Raw genomic sequence first — 24,083 nt, forward strand, 5'->3', positions numbered from 1 at the left:
TGCATAACATAACAGCCGATTAACACCCTACACTTAACTTGATTATGTCGTGCAATCCGATTTACGTGAACATACATGAGAGTCGATTTAACAAAACACTATAAACCAATCATCATCATACAATACTCATTCAAAACATATCATTCGGTAAACAAACAAGCAATACCACACGAATCATACATGAACACAATCAAACATACTAACAGATTAGTGGCAGAAAAGGTGATCCGAGCAATAGTCTTCGGTTAGAAAGAGTGTGTGTGTGCCGTCGGGTTCCAAGCAACGAGAGAGAGAGGAAATCGCCTAGGGTTTGTGTGTGTGATAATGTGTTGTAACCAGTGAGAGAACAAAACCCCCTTACGGGTGTTTGTTCGCGTGAAAGTAAAGTGGGCCGAACCCTCAATGGGCTGCCCTAATGGTCCGCGTACAAGAATGAGGCCCAAACGGCCTTGTGCGGGTGATGTGAGCTTGTGCGGTTCAATTCATACAGGTACACATAATATACACAATGCATAAAACACAACATTCACAAGGTTCACGTAACATTCATTAACTCAAAGTGTCATATAGGTACGTAACGCTACATCAAAGTGAGTCTAAAGTTCGAGTTGTCACACGTAAGGGAGACCCAAAAATTACTATAAATAGCAGACATTGGGATTTGAACAGGGAAATGAAAACGACATAAGAATTCTGTCTGTACGTCGAATTATACTCAAAACAGTCCACAATTAAACACACACGATCACGAGGTGCTGCTGCAATCAGGGTAATAACTCGATCGCTATTACGATTCAACGTCCGATCGATTATAACTATCCAACGATTGTCCGAGTGCTGCTCAAATTGAGCTTGTACTTTGTTATTCATTGTGATTTCAACTTGAATGTTTGAGTGCTGTTCAAATTCGGACTATGCTCTGTCATTCGTTGTGAATCCATTGAATTATTAAGTATCGCACTTGATAATAGTTGTGAGGGTTTAATCTCGTGAATTGACGTAACTGCTGAATTAGTTACTAATCCCGTTTGTGTGTGCATTGTTATTTAAATTAGGTTAAAAGGCTAATCAGTAAAGCTTATACTCTGCTCGTAAATCTGCAATGTGAGTCATTCTCTTTTTATCAACTGTTTTACAAAACTCCAAATGATTTTCAAAGTTATAGTTACAGTGATTAAGTCTATGTAATCGCCAAAGTACAGCCGGTATGTGGGGTTTTGTATACATTACTTATTTCCCGTCACACTTGGACAACGAGTTAGCCAAGGGGTGATCTGACCACAGTCACAGACACCATTTGGACAACGAGATAGCCAATGGGTAGTCCAGTGACAAATACTGTGGGTAGTTGGTTTGAAATCAGAAACATTGTAATTCCCCTTAATACTGTAATTATAACAAAGGTGTCGTTTTCAGTAAAATGAATGATTCACTCAGTATTTCCCCGCTGACAAAACCTTTTTCAAACATGTTTCAGGTGATCTGGTATGAGCAAAGAAAAGTGCCGTGGAGCACTCCCAGCTTAGAAAAGTGGCTCAGTGTAAATAAATAAAAGAAGCATGTTTTGAAAATAAAAGATTTCCCGGAGAAATCATATTATTGTAAATTATGGGATTTATCCCTCAGCTATAAAACGGGCAGTTTAAATTATTGAAAGATCCTGTTTTAAAAAGACTTCCGCTGTCGCTTAAATTAAATACCATGGGATTCCTGTCCCGCGGCTCCTGAAACGGGTCAAACCGGGTCGGGGGCCGTGACAGGAAAAGGTGGTATCAGAGCCACTATTTTAAGCTTACTGATTAAAGCTCACTATTTTTAATTAGGAAAATTTTATTTGTCATTCTGTGAATATATGCTTATTAACTGATTAATTGTTAAAATTACAGTATGGGTAAACAAAAGATTTCAGTTATCTACTGCAAATTAGATAGTACACCTAAAGAACAAAGAACCTCTTCCTCCAAATCTCCCACCGATTTAGAAGAAGGAATCTTTGTTCGTAAAGCAAATTATGAAACCCCTCTTACCCCGGAGAAAGGAATTCAATTCTTAGAAAAGGTCAAGAGAAAAAGAAACCCCAAACCAAGAGAGTGAGGTTTAACCCAGAAATTCAGGAAATTAGCAATAATCCACCAGGGGAAAATAACTTAGATGAAAAATGGGCAAATCTGTATCTGCGCGCTACTGTAGCAGAAAATGCAAATCTTTCAACTCTAAATCTAGAAATAAGTACTTCCCAGTAAATAAATAAATAAATCTGAGTGTGTTCTGTTTGCTGTTATGTTGTACAAATTGGTGTGCAATAAAAATGTTTATTTGTTAAGCTTTGTTCCAAAGTTTTAACTTAACATTTTATGCATTTTGCATATATGCTGCTCAGCATGAATGAGATGTCGGAAGCATTTCAGAACCTCAACCTCTATCCTGTGCCAATTGAAGTCTCCCACAACTTTACTGGTTACATTGCTGACATAGAGGAACCTCTGGAATTCCAAGCTCCACCGTTGGAAAAAGCAAAACCTAAAAAGAGGAGAAGATATGTAGGGTGGCGAAAGGTGCGCAGAAGGAAACCTAGGAGACTCCCTAAAATAGAAAATCCTATGAGTGTGAGCAAGGGAAAAGAAATAGAAACCGGAGAAAGTTTCAAACCAGCAGAAATAGGGATAGACCTAAAGCAAAAGGGAATAGAGATCGGAGAAAGCTCTAAACAGCCTGAAGAAATCACATTCCAGGACGAAATAGACCGCCTACTGGATAATTGTGATGTACTAGAGCCTATCAACGATAATCTCTTCTCTTATCCTGCTACAGCCCAACTCCCGATAAACTTAGGACCAGCTATTCCAGACCCACTAGTTCACACCCGACCATTAGGCCAAATGGAGGAATGGTGGACCAATGACTGGCAATTCCAAAATATAGTCAATAGTCCCTATAGTTTTCTCCCACAATTTGATCCAGAACCTATCCCTAATCCGCCAATGAGCTATGAAAATTTAGCTGAACTACGTCAGTTTGGTGAAGAACTGATAGGCACCGGGAATAGGATTCGGGAAATGGGGGAACAAATCTCCTGGAAGTACGACAAGAGGGAACGTCGTTACTGAAACTGCCAGTAAACCAAAAGATAGAATGGGTTTGGAGAAGTTTGTTTGTATTATAACTAATATAGTAAAACTGACTTTGTAAAATGGGTAATAAAACAATGTAAGATAAAAAGTGTGTATTAAAGCAGGTATAATATATAAAACAAAACAGAAGTCGAGGCATCGACGATTTTGACTATGCTTGCATGTTATACTGATCTATGTGTTTATCTATGATTTTGTTATCAATAATTAAACACTAATAATTCCTATTAATACTAATTAGCAGATGGAAAACGCTAATAGTGAACCAGTTAATGAAGTAAATCAGTCTGAGCAAAATTAGGAAGATCAATATATAACTAGACAAGATATTGAGCACTTTATTGCTCAAGGGATAGCCAATGCTATTCCAGAAATTGTGGCTGCTGTTCAGAAACCAGCCGAACCACAATTAATTCCTAGTAAACGTACTCCAGAAGATAACGGCAGTAACAACATAAATGGAGGCGGCAATCATGACGATCATGATCCGCAACAGGCCCCACTCCCTAAGAGAATGAAAGCTGCAACGCCTGGTTGCACTTACAAAGAATTTCTTGCCTGTAAACCTCCAGAATTTGCAGGTAATGAAGGGGCAACTGCAACACTACGTTGGTTAGAGAAAACCGAGGCAGTAATTGCAATAAGTAAATGTGCTGAAGAAGATCAAGTGATGTATGCGTCAAACTTGTTTAAAGAAGGGGCGCTAGAATGGTGGAACACGATGCTACAAGCAAAAGGAAGAAGGGTGGCCTATGCAATGAATTGGGAAGAATTTAAGAGTCTTGTAGAAAGAAAATTCTGTCCCGAATACGAGAAGGAACAAATGGCAAACAAGTTCCTGAGCCATCGTATGATAGGTGTAGACTGTCGAGGATATACTTCGACATTCTTCGAGTATGCGAGAGTGGTACCTTCCCTGGCTTCGCCAGAACCGGTACTCATTTCCCGTTATATTTGGGGATTAATTGGAGAAATCCGTAACATCGTTAAAGCTGCGAGACCACGCACGATTGACGATGCTGTGGAATTAGCTAATACCTTAACCGATGAACTAGTCCGCACCAGAGAAGAAGATCGCAAGAAGGAATTGGCTCAGAAGATTACCCAAGGATTTCGTGTGGGTAATAATAGCAATAAATTCAAGAAAAGAGGAACCGGGCAATACTCGTCACCTCCTTTCTGCAGAAATTGCAAAAAGAAACACTATGGACAGTGCAATATATTTTGCAACTTCTGCAAGGCGAAAGGACATCGGGAAGAAAATTGCAGAAGGAAAACAAGAATCTGTTATAACTGCGGAGAAACAGGGCATATCAAACCTGAATGTCCTAAGTTAGCCCAACCAGCAGACAATAAAGCTAAAACGGCCGATGGAATAATCAAGAAGAATGCTCGCGCATTCCAGCTGACCACTCAAGAAGCCGAACTTATTCCAGACGTGATAGCGGGTACGTTCTTAGTGCATAACGTCTATGCAAAAGTATTATTTGACTCTGGTGCAAACCAAAGTTTCATTAATACTGCATTCTGCCAAGCTCTTAACTTACCTCTAACTCACCTTAGGCAGATTTATACAGTCGAAACGGCAGATGGAAATTCTGTCAACATAGACAAGGTTTTGCAAGAAGGAAAGATAGAATTGTTAGGTCATAAGTTTTCTGCAAACCTATTACCTATGAATTTAGTCGGATTTGATGTAGTATTAGGAATGGATTGGTTAATTGCCAACCATGCTCGAATCCTGTGTGATAAGAATTCCGTAGAAATCCGTACCCCCACAGGAGAAATAATTCTAATTACAGGAGATAGACCTCGAAAGCCACTGAAATTCATTTCAGTAATGAAATTGGCTAGTTATTCAAGAAAACAAGAAATGGTGTATATGATTTCTGTAATCATTAACACTAAAAGTAAGAAACTCCAGGACATCCCTATAGTTTCAGAATACCCAGATGTTTTTCCTGAAGAATTACCTGGTTTACCACCTGATAGGGAAGTAGAGTTTAGAATTCATTTAATTCCAGGTACTACACCAATAGCTAAGACACCTTATCGATTAGCACCTACTGAAATGCTAGAATTGAAAAAGCAATTAGATGAATTACTAAGCAAAGGATTTATACAACCTAGTTCATCCCCTTGGGGTGCACCAGTGTTGTTTGTGAAAAAGAAAGACGGGTCGATGAGAATGTGTATCGATTATAGAGAGTTGAATAAGGTTACAATTAAGAACCTATACCCATTACCTAGGATTGATGATCTTTTTGATCAATTGCAAGGAGCTAGGTATTTCTCTAAGATAGACTTAAGATCAGGATATCACCAGTTGAAAGTACAAGAGGAGGACATACCTAAAACTGCTTTCAGAACTAGGTATGGTCATTATGAGTTTACAGTCATGCCCTTTGGACTAACAAATGCTCCAGCTGCATTTATGGATATGATGAATAGGATCTGTAAACCATACTTGGATAAATTTGTAATCGTGTTCATTGACGATATACTTATTTATTCCAAAAGTCAGGAGGAACATTGTGAGCACCTGCATGCACTCTTAACTTTGTTAAGAAAGGAAAAGCTTTATGCCAAATTCTCAAAGTGCGAATTCTAGCTACAAGAAGTGCAATTTTTAGGTCATATGGTGAATCACGAAGGAATTCACGTAGATCCTGCTAAAATAGAAGCAATCACAAATTGGAAAGCTCCACGAACGGCTATGGAAGTTAGAAGTTTTCTAGGCTTAGCTGGATACTATAGACGATTTATTAAAGATTTCTCTAAAATAGTTGTACCTTTAACTAAGTTAACCTGTAAAGCCGTTAAGTTTGAATGGGGATCTAGACAAGAGGAAGCTTTTAGGATTCTAAAGCACAAATTGACAAATGCTCCAATTTTAGCTTTACCTGAAGGAACAGAAGACTTTGAAGTCTACTGTGATGCTTCAAAATTAGGATACGGAGGTGTGTTGATGCAACGCAAAAAGGTAATTGCATATGCCTCTAGGCAATTGAAAAAGCACGAGGAAAATTACACGACTCATGACCTAGATTTAGGAGCCATAATTTTTGCTCTTAAAATTTGGAGACATTATCTGTATGGAAGTAAGTTTACTATCTATACGGACCATAAGAGTTTAAGGTATATATTTGGGCAAAAAGAGTTAAATATGAGGCAAAGAAGGTGGATGGAAATCTTAAGTGATTACGACTGTGATATTCAATATCACGAAGGAAAGGCAAACGTAGTCGCAGACGCCTTAAGTCGTAAGTATCATGAAAAGCAAAAGCGAGTCCGTGCTCTTAGGTTAAATCTACAATTAGATTTAATGGAACAATTGAAGAAAATTCAGGGAACGACAATCCAGGACGATGCCGAAGGAATGAAAGGTTACCTAAAGGAATTAGAACAAGGAAAAGATGGAATTTGGAGATTCCACAAGAAACGAATTTGGGTACCTAAACAAGGAGAATTAAGAAATAAGATTTTAGAAGAATCTCATAAATCTAGGTATACTGTACATCCAAGAAATAATAAGATGTACCAAGATTTAAGAAATAATTTTTGGTGGATAGGAATGAAAAAGGATATAGCCGAATACGTATCTAAGTGTCTAACCTGTTCACAAGTTAAAGCCGAACATCAGAAACCTTCAGGACTACTACAACAGTTAGAAATGCCTGTATGGAAATGGGAACTCATAACAATGGATTTTGTTACTAAGTTACCCAAAACCAAAAAAGGTAATGATGCTATTTGGGTAATTGTGGATCGATTAACCAAATCAGCTCATTTTCTGCCAATAAAGGAAACCTTTAGCATGGAAAGGCTAGCCAAGTTGTATGTAGATGAAGTAGTATCCTTACATGGAGTCCCACTCTCCATTGTATCGGATAGAGATAGTCGTTTCACTTCCCGTTTCTGGACAAGTTTCCAGGAGGCAATGGGAACTCGACTTAATTTAAGTACCGCATATCATCCTCAAACGGACGGACAAAGTGAAAGGACGATACAAACCCTGGAAGACATGCTCCGAGCATGTGTAATTGACTTTGGTGGTAATTGGGATAGCCATTTACTATTAATTGAATTCTCCTATAACAATAGTTATCATTCGAGCATCGAAGCTGCTCCATTCGAAGCACTGTATGGACGCAAGTGCAGAACTCCCGTTTGTTGGGCAGAGATAGGAGAAAGTCAGTTATCAGGTCCAAAGATTGTACAAGAGACCACAGACAAAATAACTCAAATCAAGGAAAGACTGAAGACAGCCAGAGATCGCCAGAAAAGCTATGCGGACAATCGCCGCAAGCCGTTAGAATTCCAAGTCGGAGACAAAGTACTATTAAAAGTATCTCCTTGGAAAGGAGTAGTACGATTTGGTAAGAAAGGAGAACTGAGTCCAAGATATGTCAGACCATTCCCAGTGATCCAACGAATAGGACCAGTAGCTTATCATTTACAACTACCAGAAGAGTTAGCTGGAGTACATGATGTGTTTCATGTATCCAATCTCAAGAAATGTCTATCAGACGAATCCCTGGTAGTACCTCTTCAAGATATAGAGGTAAATGAAAAGCTGAAATTCGTAGAGAAACCACTACAGATCGAAGATAGAAAAATCAAGTTTCTCAAACATAAACGACTAGTACTAGTAAAAGTCAAATGGGAATCCAAGAGAGGACCAGAATATACTTGGGAACTGGAATCAGAAATGAAGCGAAAGTACCCTCATCTATTTCAGTAAATCTCGAGGACGAGTTTTTTCTTAAGGTGGGGAGGATGTAACAACTGTTACTAAAATCAATAATTAGGACGATAATTAGTCAATAAGAAAACCCTAATTGAGACACCCAAGTAATTCTGCATAAGCCCTAAAATTTTCAGAACAATTGGAATCAGGATCAGTGCCCCTAAAACTCGAGGGGGGCAAACCCTAGTTGATAATTATCTAAATTTAAACGTTGCTATGCTCTGATTGGTTAAATTTTTGAATCACCAAGGCTACTCCCGAGTCTAGGCAGCCTATGAATTAGACTGCTTAGCTTACGGACCGTAAGGGGTCAGGCATACGGTCCGTAAGGGAGACCCAAAAATTACTATAAATAGCAGACATTGGGACTTGAACAGGGAAATGAAAACGACGTAAGAATTCTGTCTGTACATCGAATTATACTCAAAACAGTCCATAATTAAACACACACGATCACGAGGTGCTGCCGCAATCAGGGTAATAACTCGATCGCTATTACGATTCAACGTCCGATCGATTATAACTATCCAACGATTGTCCGAGTGCTGCTCAAATTAAGCTTGTACTTTGTTATTCATTGTGATTTCAACTTGAATGTTTGAGTGCTGTTCGAATTCGGACTATGCTCTGTCATTCGTTGTGAATCCATTGAATTATTAGTATCGCACTTGATAATAGTTGTGAGGGTTTAATCTCGTGAATTGACGTAACTGCTGAATTAGTTACTAATCCCGTTTGTGTGTGCATTGTTATTTAAATTAGGTTAAAAGGCTAATCAGTAAAGCTTATACTCTGCTCGTAAATCTGCAATGTGAGTCATTCTCTTTTTATCAACTGTTTTACAAAACTCCAAATGATTTTCAAAGTTATAGTTACAGTGATTAAGTCTATGTAATCACCAAAGTACAGCCGGTATGTGGGGTTTTGTATACATTACTTATTTCCCGTCACACTTGGACAACGAGTTAGCCAAGGGGTGATCTGACCACAGTCACAGACACCATTTGGACAACGAGATAGCCAATGGGTAGTCGAGTGACAAATACTGTGGGTAGTTGGTTTGAAATCAGAAACATTGTAATTCCCCTTAATACTGTAAATTATAACAAAGGTGTCGTTTTCAGTAAAATGAATGATTCACTCAGTATTTCCCCGCTGACAAAACCTTTTTCAAACATGTTTCAGGTGATCTGGTATGAGCAAAGAAAAGTGCCGTGGAGCACTCCTAGCTTAGAAAAGTGACTCAGTGTAAATAAATAAAAGAAGCATGTTTTGAAAATAAAAGATTTCCCGGAGAAATCATATTATTGTAAATTATGGGATTTATCCCTCAGCTATAAAACGGGCAGTTTAAATTATTGAAAGATCCTGTTTTAAAAAGACTTCCGCTGTCGCTTAAATTAAATACCACGGGATTCCTGTCCCGCGGCTCCTGAAACGGGTCAAACCGGGTCGGGGGCCGTGACAACTTGTGTTAAGTATAGTAACCCTAATTCAACCTTATCCCTATGTTACGAGACAGAACCCCAACTAACTTAGTCGGGCAGAGCCTTGACATGCGTTATGGGGCTCCAGATCAATCGGAAAGGGTATCAGTGATCGAGAGTTACAACACTTAAAACGAGGCATGGCTTTGAAGTATTATAGGTGAATTACGAAATGAAAAAATTGGAAATATTGATATATATTGTGAGAGGGATCGAAAGAAAGAAAGTGAAGGATTTAGCAGTTGGATTGTTGATGAATGCCTTCAATTTATATATAATAAAATTCAAACTTAATGAACAATGTTCATTTATTATTAAATTATAATTAGAATTAGAACATCATTAAGAGATGAGCAAATGGTATCGGGTATAGGTAGCGGTCTCAAATTTACTAAACTGGTGTATTTTTTGTACCGGTTCTGCACAGGTATTCACCGGTTTTTACCTTCAAATACCGGTGCCGTACCAGTACCGACCGGTACCGAACCGTACCATACTAGGTATATTCGGTACCGGTACCCACTTTTGGGGATTTCGGTAACGGTATTTTCGGTACCGGTTGGTACCGAGCTCATCAAATTTTGTAGCAACGCAGCAATGCAAGTAATTGCACCGTTTAGATTACTTTTCATACACACAGTAAGTAAACTGTATTTCGTTTGAATGAAGTTTTAAAACACAACAACTTATTTTGCTTTCTTTTTTGTCTTTTTCTGTAATGAATGAATTGTAACATGTAAAATTAACTTGGATATTTAGAATATTGATGAGCAAATCGTATCAAATCTTGTAAATGAAGATACGATCCTGTAAACGACCGGTATCGTATTGATACCAAATTTACTATACCAAATCATTTCCGGTACCAATTTGGTACCCACCTTTTGACGTTTTCAAAATCGTTACTTTCGGTTCGACACCAGTCTAGCACCATACCTGTATTTATTGATTTTTATCTTCAAATACCATACCGTATTATACTGAGCATTTTCGGTGCCGGTACCTAATTTCGATGATTTTTCGGATCGGTACTTTCGCTACCGTTACCGGTACCGAGCTCATCCATATTTTAGCGTGTTAGTACCGTAATAACTGAACTGAAAACAACCGAATTTCCAACGTGTAGGACGTGTGGGTCCTATTATTATATATTAGGTTATAGGTTATTTAAAATCCTTTTTTTTATGACGGAGTGACCATCCTTACCACGCCATTTTATTTATGTTTTGATATTCGGTATCTGTTTGCTGTTGCTGACACGCCTTTTATAGTCATTGGGTCCCGCCGCAACGCGCGGGCGGAAAATAACTAGTTTATACTAAAATTTGAAGAGCAAACTTGTTGCTTACGTTCAATGGTCAAAGAAAAGATTCCATCCTATCTATTTTACACGTACACATGTATATCTTTTCAAATTTCAATTTGTTTAGTTAAAATTTTATTATTATTATATTATTATTATAATTAACTTAGCTGCTTCACTCATTTATCGCTTATAACTTCTAAAATATGATGTTTTATAAAATGACTAGGTTATAACCCCGTGTATTACACGGGTTGAATAAATGAATTTTATATACCAAATAATAAAACATTATCTTTTTAAAAGCCTCCTTTATTGCATGGGTTGAAGAAATGTAATTTTATATATTAAACAATAAAATAAGTTATATCTATAAGAACTATATGTATTGTACGGGTTGAATAAATGTAATATTATATACCGCATAATAAAAAAATTATATCTTTAAAACCATTGTATTACACGGGTTGAATAAATGTAATATTGTTTACCAAATAATAAAAAAAATAATATTTTTAAAAACCCCCGTGTATTACATTACATGGGTTGAATAAATATAATTTTATGTACCAAATAATAAAAAATATATATTTAAAAAAACTAACGGATTTTTTTATATTTAAAGTATGATAAGATTGAATATTAATCTGAACTAACGGATTTTTTTATATTAAAAGTAGGATAAGATTGAATATTAATCTTTATTTATTTAGTTAATATAAGATTGAAAAATCATATGAATGAATAGGTGGGAGGTTGTATGATGATAAATCGGTTAACGGTACTGAATGATAAAGATAATAGTGATTGTTGAACAAATTAATTAATCGAATTTAACAGAAACATTTGTGATGTTAGGTGGATTTTATTTTAATTATTTGAAAGTTAATATCAACTTTGGAATTCGTATGAATTCTTATTAGATTTGATTAAATATTATTGATAATAAAAATTGTATTAGATTAGATTTTAGATTTGATTAGATATTATTAATAATAAAAATTTGTATTAATTTAGATTAAATATTATTATTATTATTATTAATTTTAATCAATTAAATGAGAGAATGACAACAGTCCCAAAACAGATTTCTTTTATTATATATTATAGATGTATATGCATATGTATTATATTAATAAATAGTCTTTGTCATTTAAACAAATTTAATAGAAACTAATTTTTTTTATATTTATAAACCTTTTAAAACAGAGACGATTACAGACTAATGACATGTAGACGGACAACAAGCTACGCCGCTACCCCCTTCAGAATAGCAAACTCTACCCTGCTAAACACAAAATTCTGCCTTTTCTGAATAGCAAACCCTATAAGTAAATTAAAAAAATGCTTCAAAAGGTTAAACCGTAAAATCAAAACCAGTTTGGTTCGTCCGACCGAGCTAACCAGTCCGATCGCTTTAGTTTATCGGTTTCCAATACGGTACTCGATGATTCGGTCCATAACTTTTAAAAGACCAGCCAAAATTGAACCAACCCCTAACTCAAAATTTTGTTCCATAATTACTTTTACACTAACGTTCAATGTTTTGGATGTCATAAAATATTATAACAAAATGTGTTTTAAAATTAGCAATTTAGTAGTGTGGATGTCTCTAAAGTCAAGTTTGTTGGTATTGATTAAGTAAAATGACTAAAATCTGAGATTTATGTGACAAAATTATTTTTTTTTAAATATGAGATTATCATTATCCTACGATTTTAAATACTTCTTTGTAGTAGTAATATGAAAAAGATATAATAAAAATTTGTATTAATTTAGATTAAATATAATTATTATTAGTATTATTCAATTAAATGAGAGAATGACAAGTGTCCCAAAACAGGTTTCTTTTATTATATAGTATAGATGAATATGTCATTAGAACGAGAATATTGGTGTCTACATTTTGAACCAAGTTTCATTAAAAACGGAGGAAGTTTAAATATAATGTATTTATAATTTAATTATTAAACGGATCCTAGGTCCGTCTAGGTACTTCATATTTTTATCGGTCAACTTACCCATGATCTACCCGTTTAATAATATAAGTTTTTATGTACTTTATTTTAAATTCTATAAATAAAAATTTTGGAACTGTTACATCCTCCCTACCTTATTTTAAATCTCGTCCTCAAGATTCACTAAAATATAGAGGAATACTTTTAAATATACTACATAATAAATATATATTACTATATAAGATTTATATTTCCAAAAACAGGTCAGACACCAGGTCATGGTATTATTTAGGGAATTCCATTAACATAACATATACCTCATCTTACCCGGTCTCGCCGGAGAGGTACCCCCATCTTACCCGAACAAGCTGGAGAGTCTACTACACCATACCCAGTCTTGCTGGAGAGGTGTCATTGTATTTCCCTTAAATAGAATTTCTCTGAAATCATGATTTTAGTAATGCATCTTTTATTATGACTTATATCAAGAAATAAGGAAATTAGTATTCTCATGATGGATCATATTCTAGAACCGAGTAGTGCTAATAAACAAGAAATAACAGTGGCCAGGTGTTATCGCTTATTTATCATACTTGCACTGTTCTAGTTATTATCCTCACGGCATACTAACACCCATCACACTTTATTTACACAAATAATTAGCCTATCTCGAAGCTTATACTAAGGCATTTTCTTAGGTTCAAGTCTAAATACTATCATGGGTTACAATAGTAAAATTAATATTTGAACCCTTTTGTTTAAGCATAGATGTTATTATGGTTATGATTTTCTTTTGTTTGAAAAATGGAGTTTTGACAACAATGTTATTGTCTCCATTGACTCTATGACTGGATCCAATGAGTATGTTTATAGCTAACTCTATTCATGCTTATACAATTTTAGATTCCGTTGCAAGGGATATTTTATTGAGACAGATGGTATATTTTTAAAACATAATACATTTTATGATTTATTTTTATACGACTTCATGTTTTCATATGAATCACCAGTGATATTTTCTGTTATGTTTATCTTTAGAAGATATTTGATTATTGTATTGTGTATCACCAAGAAATTCTATTATATGTGTATATATTTATTATTTGGAAACATAAAATTTCAAAAATTTAATATTTAAAACTTACATAATATATACACACACAAACATATATATATATATATATATATATAGTGGAGAGTTCAAATGAGAAGAAATTTTTAGTAAGAAGAAAAAAGAACAAATTTCAACCAATAAGAATGCTTTATTTTACTTCATTTAATATAAGTATTTAATTTTACTATAAGGGTACATTGGTAAATCTACCTAGGTCATTAATTTGTAGTCTTCCTCTTTAATAGCTAACTACATTAAATAATATGTAACTTATCTTCAAAATACATATTTTTCAAAAAAAAATAAAATAAAATAATTTAAATTGTAAGATAAATTACGAGTTGTGTAGGATAAATTACGAGTTGTGTATGATAAATTTCAATGTGTAGGATGAATTTTGGAATATGTAGGATAACTTTTGATGTGTGTAGTCAAAAAAAGTTAGTGTGGAGGATAATAGTCTTTATGACTAATTAATTAGTCAAAAATGATAATAAATGAGATAAGAGAAAAAACTATTTAATGTTTTACAAATTACCCTTTGTTCTTTTTCTTCTCAATTAAATTTTCTTCTCAAATGAACCTTCCCCTATATATATAATACTAAATTATTTTGTAATATCTTTAATTTCTAAAAAAAATCAAACGTACCAATTATTAAGTTTATTCCCTAGCTTTATTTACCCTTTTATAAAAGTAATATATTGAAATAAACTTCTGTTTATTGAATATAATATTTTTAAAGGACAGAAAGTTTAAAGAGATAGTTTAATCAAAATACAAATTTTTGGACTCATGAGAACAAAATTCATTTTTAACTAGTGAGTTGAACCATATTGGTTTAAAATATTAAAACTTAACTTTTAATTTATTGTATATTATAGTATTTATTCAAAGAAGTATTATAATAGGTAATACAACATTTGATATTTCTAAAACTGATTCTAATTATATTAGGTAATTAAACAATATACATGTACTAAAGTATGTATATTCATCTCTCAAACAATAATAATAGTAATTTATTTAAAAATATTATAATATTAAGATTGTAATTTGATTCTTAAATGAAGCTATATAAAGGGCAAACGTATTAAACATACATTTGAGTCAATTATTTTTATGTGGGATATCTATTTTAATTCTAGCTTGCAAATGAACCAATAACTTAGAATGTATTGGAAAATTTTAACGTGCCAAGTAAAATAAATAAATAGATATTAAATTATCGATTTAAGTCGGATAAGAAAAGATGTTTTCATTTTACAATATCTTTTACCTCCAAAAATTAATTATCTAATCTCTTTTATATATATTGATTGTACAAACCATCAGGACCATCTTTTATCTTCTTTTATAATACATTATAAAATAAAAATTATTACATTTATTAAGTATAATATTTTAAATGATAGAGAATAAAAACATGATTACAGATACACAACATATGTTAATAGAGATATAAGCATACTAGTAGTGGTTAAAAATCACAAATAATTTTTTTTTGTAGTACAACTTAGTTTGTCACAAAAGAAAATTAATCAGTATATATGAGAACATAGATATAATGTTAATTACTAAAATTTGCAGAGTTAAATGCTTGGTTGGTCCTTGTGGTTTTCAAAAATTTCAGACTTGGTCCTAGTGGTTTACTAATTACACGCTTGGTCCCAAAAGTTGTCAAAATTGCACTCGGTTGGTCCCCAACCCTAACATCAGTTAAATATATCAGTTAACATTGTGTGAAATGATTATATTACCCTTAAACAATTAAATAATTAAAAAAACCCAAAAAGAGATGCACCCCACTTCTTCTTCCTCAATCCCCATTTCACTGTCACCCATATATATCTTTCTATGTACCTACCACCACCACCACAGATCACCTACCACCACCAAGGTCCTCTCTCTCTTCTCAAACAAGCCCCACCACCATAGTAGCGGATGTGGTGGCCGGAGTTATGGCCGGAGTTAACAGCGAATGCTTGATAAATCTATCAGAGACATGGCCGGAGTTAACAGCGAATGCTTGATAAATCTATCAGAGACATGGCCGGAGTTAACAGCGAAGGCTTGGCGCTCGCAGAGTTGTTGCGGGAGAACAAGCATCTATGGCCGGAGTTGTTGCGGGAGAACAAGGTTTGGCGCTCGCAGAGTCAATGTGGGTTGGAGATGGTGGAACAGAGGATTCCCCTGTTTCTGCTAATTTACCGAGGGTGATTCCGAGGTTATGAAGTGATTGGATGTAAACAACATGGGATGCTGCTAAATTGTAGCGTGAATCGATTGCTTGTTTCATGAAGCGTCTTCGTTCTTTGCATAATCGCAATGGTTCGCAGCAGGGCTCTGTTTTTGAATTGGAAACACCCATTGTTCTAATGAGTTTGATGTTTTAGTTCAACAATTGGGGATGATGATATCTAGTAACTGGTGCAGTTAACCAATTTATACATATTGTAACAGGGGAGGATGAAGAAGCTTAGTTAAGAGGGGAAATGAGCTGGGATTTTGAAGAAAAGTGAAAGGGGAGATATGTGGGGTATTTGGAAGAAAAGGTGGATTTTGTGTGAGTTGAAATACAGAGAGGAAACATGAATATCTTAGTTTTAGGTTTTTAAAAATTGCAGAGGTTGGTGATGAAGATGATGGTGATGAAGATGGGTATTTTGGTTATTTAACATGGACTTAACTGAGAAATTTAATTGATGTTAGGGCTGGGGACTAACCGAGTGCATTTTTGACAACTTTTGAGACCAAACGTGTAATTAGTAAATCACTAGGACCAAGTCTGAAATTTTTGAAAACCACAGGGACCAACCAAGCATTTAACTCAAATTTGCATGTGTGATAAGTTCTAGAAATATTTAAATAAGTTCAAAATTAACCATTATGGTATTAAGTGTTTTACCATGGATTATTGAATACTATGTATCTATATGTAGTATGTGAAGAAAGTATGGTTAGGTTAAATTAAATAAAAATTGTGCAATTTAGTTAAATCATCCGACTTATAATTTAGTGTACAAATTTAACGAACTAGTTTGTGTCAATGTGATGAAAGTACTTAAGTTTTACGTGAATAGATGGAAAATTATTATTATTATTATTGTTATATATATATATATATATATATATATATATATATATATATATTTAAGGGTTAGTTCAAAAATATCGTTATCAAGTTATCGTTACAAATTATAAATTTTGTGGGCATGTTTAGTGCATATAATATGGTTATTTAAAGATATATTTTTCGAAGTAATGACACGTACTAAGATAAAAATCACCGTTCTAGTTCTATGATATTAATCCATTAAAAATTAATAAATTTCTTCTACCATTAATGGAAATTTCAATTTCATAAATATTATAACAGTTCTAGTTTTGATTTGTCATAAATCTAGTTTTCATTATTATTATTTTCTTTTCTAAGAGTTATATATTATTGGTTACTAGTCGTTTACCCGCGCGATGCGGCGGGAAATATATCACTTAGGCTGGTGAGTTTAGGGCTATGTATGGGGCGGTTCGGTTTTGAGCCATAACCAAAACCAAATTCGCGATGCAACAGAAAACACAATACTTGTTAGTAATTCTAAGGGTGTGCATGAGAAAGTTCAGTTCAGTTGGGTCATAACTAAAATCTAAATTTTCGGTTAAGGTACTTGAAAACCGGTCACGGGGATTTAAAGAGTTTTAAAAGCATGTAAACAAACCGAACTGCGCCAAGTCAACAAAAGCACAACCATAAGCTCAAAACTAATCAAACCAATCCGCCTTCGAATGTTTTTTCTAACAAGCGAAAACGTTCAACCCAATTTGTGTTTTTTAACATTTTGTGTATAACTTATAAACATATCAAAAGGTTAAAATTTAGACAAACTTACGCCTATACAGAAGTTCCATGAATAGAATGTTGCTTAACGACCCTGCAAGGCAAACACCATATGTTCATCATCGGAAGCTGAGCAACTCTTTCTATGACCCACTTGGAAGGGAGTTAACTATAACTACGTCAACACCACGGTCAAGGAAGCAGGATATCCTTATGGATATGATTTTGCTGTTTGCTAAACGTTAAGTCGTTTGAAATTATGTATAACAAATGTTAAAAAGTATTAAATCCATATAAATTGACGTTTTACCCAAGATAATGAAATATCATACAATAGGCAAGTTTAGATGTTGGGGGCATGGGGCCCACTCAATTATACCATTATGTGTCTAGCAAATGATCTAATTTAACAAAAAAAAAATGGGTTAGGACTAAAGGATAAAGCGTGCAAAATTTTAAAAAAATAAGTACAAAACTCGTCAATTTAAAGACAAACGACATCGTCTGAAATTGAATATAAAGATAAAGAACAAAACTTGAAATTCACTCATTTTATAATATAAAATAAATCTTATACAAATACATCTATCAATAAGTCTATTACATCCCTTAACGAAAAACATTAAAGCAATTTGCAACAAGTGATAGTATTGAAGCATCAATAATTGATATTTGACGGTAACAATTTCAAATTAAATAAGTTTTGTGACAGAACTCAAGCTCGTCTTACTCCTAACAAAAGTAACATACATAAACCTCATTTCTTAATTCCACGTATCATATTAAAATTTAATTTTAACACAATGTGTTATATTTGTAATAATAAATTAAACCTCATGTTTTTTATAATCCTGACAACCGTTTTATTTACTAAATTAAAAGGCTTTGGTTCTATTTACCCATATTCAACCCACTTCTCACAGTTCCATAAATCATTAGCAAATTTGTAGGAGAATCAAAGGTTTGAAGGCGGCTAAGCACCCATTATGAAAAAGCTCGTACAGAAAAGGTGGGTGGAGGAGAGATGAGCCACCCGCTATAAGTTTATATAAAAGTTAAAGAGAGGCGTTTACATTAGCGTTGGAACTTAGAAGCACCCAAATTATAAATTAAGGTGGTTATAACTTATAACTTATAAGCAGCCATATCATAATTTGAAGTGGTTATTTCTTTATGAAGTATCATAACTTTAATCACTTATATAACATCTACGTATGTGATTTTCTTTAATCTCCAACTTATATTATTAGTTTTAGAATATTTAAGTTCATAAAAATTGTTATGAACTCTTGAAAGTTACAATCTGATCACAAGTTGAGAAATAAATATATTACAACATGGTCGTTACATTTTTTTCGTACCATTAGGTCTTGAACACAAAGGCACCAGACACTGATGCAGCAAGTCAAAATACCATGAACATGTTTACAAATTGTCTGTCATTTAATTGCATCAAGTATATGCAACTTCCAACATCAATATTGGCAACAATCTACAAATTGAAAATTAACACATTTACCCATCAACCTTCCGGACAGATGTCAGATGGCAACTTCAAGAGGTTTCACTCCAAACAATATTTAGTATCAAATAAGTTGTTCAGCCTCCTTTTACCACAATGGAACGACTACTTTCAACAATCTACAAATTGGAACGGCTACTTTCATTAAACGACCCAAGCAAAAACTGATTCAAACTAAAAACACATAGGTGAAAGTTACTTGGTTATACTTCTAATTGGTTCCTTAAGTTTAAAAAGTGCACCTCTTGCGCACCCTTGGTTTTAAAATACGCGCATGATGCCCACGTAATGTGTGGTGCACCTGAGGCATGAGGCAATCAAAAAAACGACTCAAGAGCCAGATCCATGAAGCACTGCTTCATGTGTGCGTCGAAATTGGTCAAATATAGGGTCCGGAAGAGACTCATGTTTAAAAATTGGTAACAAAAGCGTAAATGAAAAAAAATATATTTCCTGCAGCTGTTACAACAGTTCCTTGTTTGCCTAGCATCCATCAAAAAGCAAAAAACAAAAGTTATTTTCTTTACCTGAAGAATTTGGTGGAACACATAAAAATCATTTTCTTTATCTTAGAGGACCGGAAATATATGGATAGAACAGAATGCCCACAACTACCTACCTTCAGATGAGTTCTTAACTATTCAATTTTATTTATTTCCTTATCATGGAAATTTGTTTAGGATTAAATTCGACAAAATACTGACCAAAGTTAGCTGAAACGAAATTGCTTGTGTCTGGAATCTAAAAGCAAACTGATCAAAGAACACCCAAACGATGACCTGAAATAAAATCGAACTTAATGAGACAAAATCGGATGAATCGGGCTGTTTCCAAAATGATGGGGAACCTTGGCTGTGTCCAACCCAACCTTTATTTGTTTGAGCAAGTCCAGCTGGATCTTTTGACATGTAAGCATAGGTAACTGGCATTGGTTGTGGGATGGAAGCAGCGGGATCGAGTGGAAGCATGCCGCCAACACCCGCCATGCCGTAAGATACGGGAAGCATTCCGCTGCCGACACCCGCCGCCATATTTGCATCTGCTATGTTCCTAGCTGGTCCACGGTACATACGTCCTCTTGGAACCATCTGAGAAACGTCAATCAATCACCAAATTATTATCAAACCAGTTAATGTTCACTCAACAGTAAAACTTAAAGTTTGTAGTTCTACAAGGCTGCAAGCGAACCGAAGCGAACAGCCCGTGAACCGTTTGGCAGTGTGTTCGTTCGTTTAATAATGAAACGAAAATGAACAGGCGATTTCGTTCGTTTAGTTAAATGAACTGTACATGAACAGAGTCAGCGTTCGTTCATTTATGTCCGTGAACGTTCGGTAACGTGTTCGTTTATGTTAGATGTTCATTAGTGTTTTTAGTTTTTATGTTTTAACACAAGAAAGCAAGTCTGATCTGTTTTAAGAGTGTTACCTTATCATCGATGGTATCAAACTTGGTTAGCAAAATTCCATCAATCAACCTCGGGATCGGTGAGGGTGAAAGGTCAGCTAGTTTCTGTTAGGAATGGAATGAACAAGCTGTTAAACCGCATGTATTTAAAAAGTAAAAACTTAATCTACCCTATGAATTATGAATGTGATGTGTTAAGAATGACGACAGACTCAATACCTGATTGAACTTTGATAGTTGATCAACAGCATCATTCCCGACCAACGCCTCACCGACAAAAAGTACGACGTCCGAACTGTTGACGTATATAAGCTTAGATAGTGCACGCATCAACGGTTCGTTGTCCTACATCCGACCAGCTGTGTCAACAAGAACGTCTGACCCGTTGCGGGTAGCTCAAGGACTTGCTGCCTGAAAAGTAGATGGAGTTACGATTGGCTCAAGTACTTGGCGCCTGACAAAGCAGATGGAGTTACGACATCCCAAGCAATAGCTTTAAAACCAAAATGCCAAATGCAATGCAATGCAAATTAAGTCATGCTAGCATAATCAAGTATTACAAATTTATAACCCTTTTAAAGATTAATAATGAGTATGGTAACTAAATGTTTAGTTCAAATTCAAGCTGCATCCAAATTATAATTTTAATCACTCAACCTAACTCTATACCTCATTGTTCGATTCAAATCAGTTCACTTACACATTACACCTGAAAAGAGAATACAAACCAGAAAACTTATTTACATTTACACCCCAGTTCTCATTTATTGATTCTATATGTTTGATTGATACAAAACATACATGTGATGTTCTTCTAACTGCAGGAATAAAATTACCAAAAAGTCAGTGCCTCCACATAAAAACTGTTAATTCAAATACCCACAAATCATAACCAGTTAAACAAAATGACTCATTTAAACTAAAAATCCATCCCATACTGAGATCTGAGAACAATGTAAGTACCTTTAGGGATCTCCATTCAGAAACCATCCATTTTGATGATGCAGTATCGCCTACGCCAACTGGTGAAACCTAGATCTGCAACTTTAGAGCAAAAAGAAAAAAATCAAATTCGAGATCTGAAGCTTGTGACCTAAACAAATAAAAAAGAGGTAGTCGGACATACCTCAGTTTGTCGGAACCTACCTCAACCACCATCTAAAACCGGAACTCGTCTCTATTGCCACCGATCGGCTTGAGAATTATACCACCGTAACCGTAGTCGTCGGATTTAACACTACACACCACACCGTCTTTAGATCTTGTGAAATCTTGCTCATACATCACCGATTGGCAGACCAAACACCCCCTAACAACAATAATCTTTCATTTAGCATAATAAAAAGACATTGAGTAGAATAGCGGCCATACCTTGCTCATACGTCACTGATTGGCAGATCCAAACCCTTCACCACCTTCAAACTCAGTCGATTGGGTGTCGTATAGAGAGAGATTCGCTGATCTGGTGTCATTGAGAAAGCCAGATCTTGCATCACCAAGAGAAACCCTAGATCTCTTTTTGAATCGCCAGATCTTGCAGCTCGATGGGGCGGATAAAATGCTCTGAGAATGAGAAACCCTAATTGTGAACCCCGTGTGTTTTTTGAGTGGAGGGCATAATTGGAATTATAAATTATATTGTGCTTTACAGGGTTGTACAACATGCTTTAGGGGTGTTTTAAAGAAATTTATATGACCTTAAGAAGTCCTTCTAATATGCTTATTAATATAGTATAGATTAGAGGAAAACAAATTTATATGTTAAATTAATCATCAGAAATCAAATTGATATTAGGTCTCAACTTTTGAAATATCATGAACACATGGTATCAACTATTAACCACCATGAAACCTTTGATCATTTTTACTAAGAGATGTTATATTTTTTTTTTATTAAGTTGTCCTTTTTTTATAGTAATGTATATTTTTACATATTCATTGACTGACAGGTGGTATATTTATATTATAATAAAATATTAAATGTTTGACCCTATGTAATTTATGAAATAAATATAGGGCTATGTTTATAATATATAACTTACGTTAATATAAATCTATGCTATAAAACTATAGACCATAAAGTGTAATTCTAAATAGAGAAGTGTCTGCCTAGTTAAAATATAATACATCCGCCTATGTAGCCTACGGGTACATTTAATCATATTGGTCACTCATACTGCGAACTCAAAACATAAAATATGAATATTAAGATTTATCTACACAGAATAACACATACGTTATTACATTAATTTCCTAACATAATGTTTAAGTTTAGGTATTTAAAAGAACACCTAAATGACTTAAACCAGTGGCTCTGATACACCTTCTGTCACGACCCCCAACCCCACCCTGGACGGGAACCGCGAGCAGTCAAGTGGTACCGGTGGTTATTTTGAAAACATTGCAGCGGACAATTTCATCAGGACCGTGAGTTAGGAAAAATATCAGAGTTTAGAAAACACCGGATTTTATTTATTAAATAGATGGGATAAAACCCATGTTTTACAAAGATAGCTTTAATAAGAGGTAAACCCGAATATATGAAACCATGTTTCCTTAATTTAATTCAATTGATAAAATAAGCCACTTCTTTAAGCCTTTCGGTGCCGTATCATCACTCTTATTCCAATCTACTGTAATTACCTGAAACGCGTTTTAAAAACATTTGGTCAGCAGGAAATACTGGTGAGTTCATTCATTTTTGTACAAAAACACATTTGTTATAATTCACAGTATTAAGAGCGATTACAATGTTTATATATCAACCAATTACCCCAAATCGGTATTTGTTACTCGACCGTATCTGTGATTATGGTCAGATCACCCATTGGCTAACCCGTTGTCCAATGGTGACGGGTATCAAGTAATGTATACAAAACCCCACATACCGGCAGTAACTGAAGATTACAAAGACTTAATCCATGTAATTATAACTTTGAAAACAAGTAGGGTTTTGGGAAAACGCTTTGATAAAAAGAGAATGACTCACAAACAGTGAGAAAAGAGAATGGACTCACTTTGTAACTTTAGGGTTCAACTAGAAAGCCTCCTGGTATAATCTTGGGTATAACTCCTGAGCTATTTAATAAATATATATATTTGCACTTGTGTTAAGTATAGTAACCCTAATTCAACCTTATCCCTATGTCACGAGATAGAACCCCAACGAACTTAGTCGGGCAGAGCCTTGACATGCATTATGGGGCTCTAGATCAATCGGAAAGGGTATCAGTGATCGAGAGTTAAAACACTTAAAACGGGGCATGGCTTTGAAGTATTATAGGTGAATTACTAAATGAAAAAAATGGAAATATTGATATATATTGTGAGAGGGATCGAAAGAAAGAAAGTGAAGGATTTAGCAGTTGGATTGTTGATGAATGCCTTCAATTTATACTAAAATTTGAAGAGCAAACTTGTTGCTTACGTTCAATGGTCAAAGAAAAGATTCCATCCTATCTATTTTACACGTACACATCTATATCTTTTCAAATTTCAATTTGTTTAGTTAAAATTTTACTATTAAATTATTATTATAATTAATTTAGCTGCTTCACTCATTTATCGCTTATA

General features: G+C 34.5%; 1 protein-coding gene across 9 annotated transcripts; it reads right to left on the reverse strand.

The window, feature by feature from the left end:
- Positions 1 to 18,895: 18,895 nt before the first annotated feature.
- LOC110937385 lies at positions 18,896 to 23,853 on the reverse strand. Of its 9 annotated transcripts, XR_004890624.1 has the most exons (9): positions 23,528 to 23,853; positions 21,882 to 22,073; positions 21,637 to 21,819; positions 21,474 to 21,554; positions 20,730 to 20,921; positions 20,532 to 20,615; positions 19,972 to 20,191; positions 19,808 to 19,882; positions 18,914 to 19,222 (listed from the first exon to the last, which is right to left on the reverse strand). XR_004890624.1 is itself a non-coding variant. In XM_035988645.1 (8 exons), exons 5-8 carry the CDS (start codon positions 20,838 to 20,840, stop codon positions 19,860 to 19,862), a joined length of 438 nt encoding a protein of 145 aa, XP_035844538.1. In that variant the 5' UTR covers positions 20,841 to 20,921; positions 21,474 to 21,554; positions 21,637 to 21,819; positions 21,882 to 22,073; positions 23,528 to 23,853; the 3' UTR covers positions 18,896 to 19,859. The 9 variants fall into 9 exon arrangements, 6 of the variants coding, with proteins under 6 accessions (XP_035844538.1, XP_035844533.1, XP_035844536.1 ...); XM_035988645.1 differs by having other exon boundaries at positions 18,896 to 19,882; XM_035988640.1 differs by having other exon boundaries at positions 18,896 to 19,222; positions 19,808 to 20,191.
- Between the last annotated feature and the right edge of the window lie 230 nt (positions 23,854 to 24,083).

This window comes from Helianthus annuus, chromosome 4, assembly GCF_002127325.2.
Source record: "Helianthus annuus cultivar XRQ/B chromosome 4, HanXRQr2.0-SUNRISE, whole genome shotgun sequence".
Taxonomy (NCBI): domain Eukaryota; kingdom Viridiplantae; phylum Streptophyta; class Magnoliopsida; order Asterales; family Asteraceae; genus Helianthus; species Helianthus annuus.

What these genes read in the sequence shown, in the direction of transcription:
- LOC110937385 (XM_035988643.1), bottom strand. Translation starts at nt 20,840, where the DNA reads ATGCGTGCACTATCTAAGCTTATATACGTCAACAGTTCGGACGTCGTA. An exon ending in AACTATCAAAGTTCAATCAG is followed by an intron (nt 20,616 to 20,729) that starts GTATTGAGTCTG and finishes CATTCCTAACAG; the next exon opens with AAACTAGCTGACCTTTCACC. An exon ending in TTGATACCATCGATGATAAG is followed by an intron (nt 20,192 to 20,531) that starts GTAACACTCTTA and finishes GACGTTTCTCAG; the next exon opens with ATGGTTCCAAGAGGACGTAT.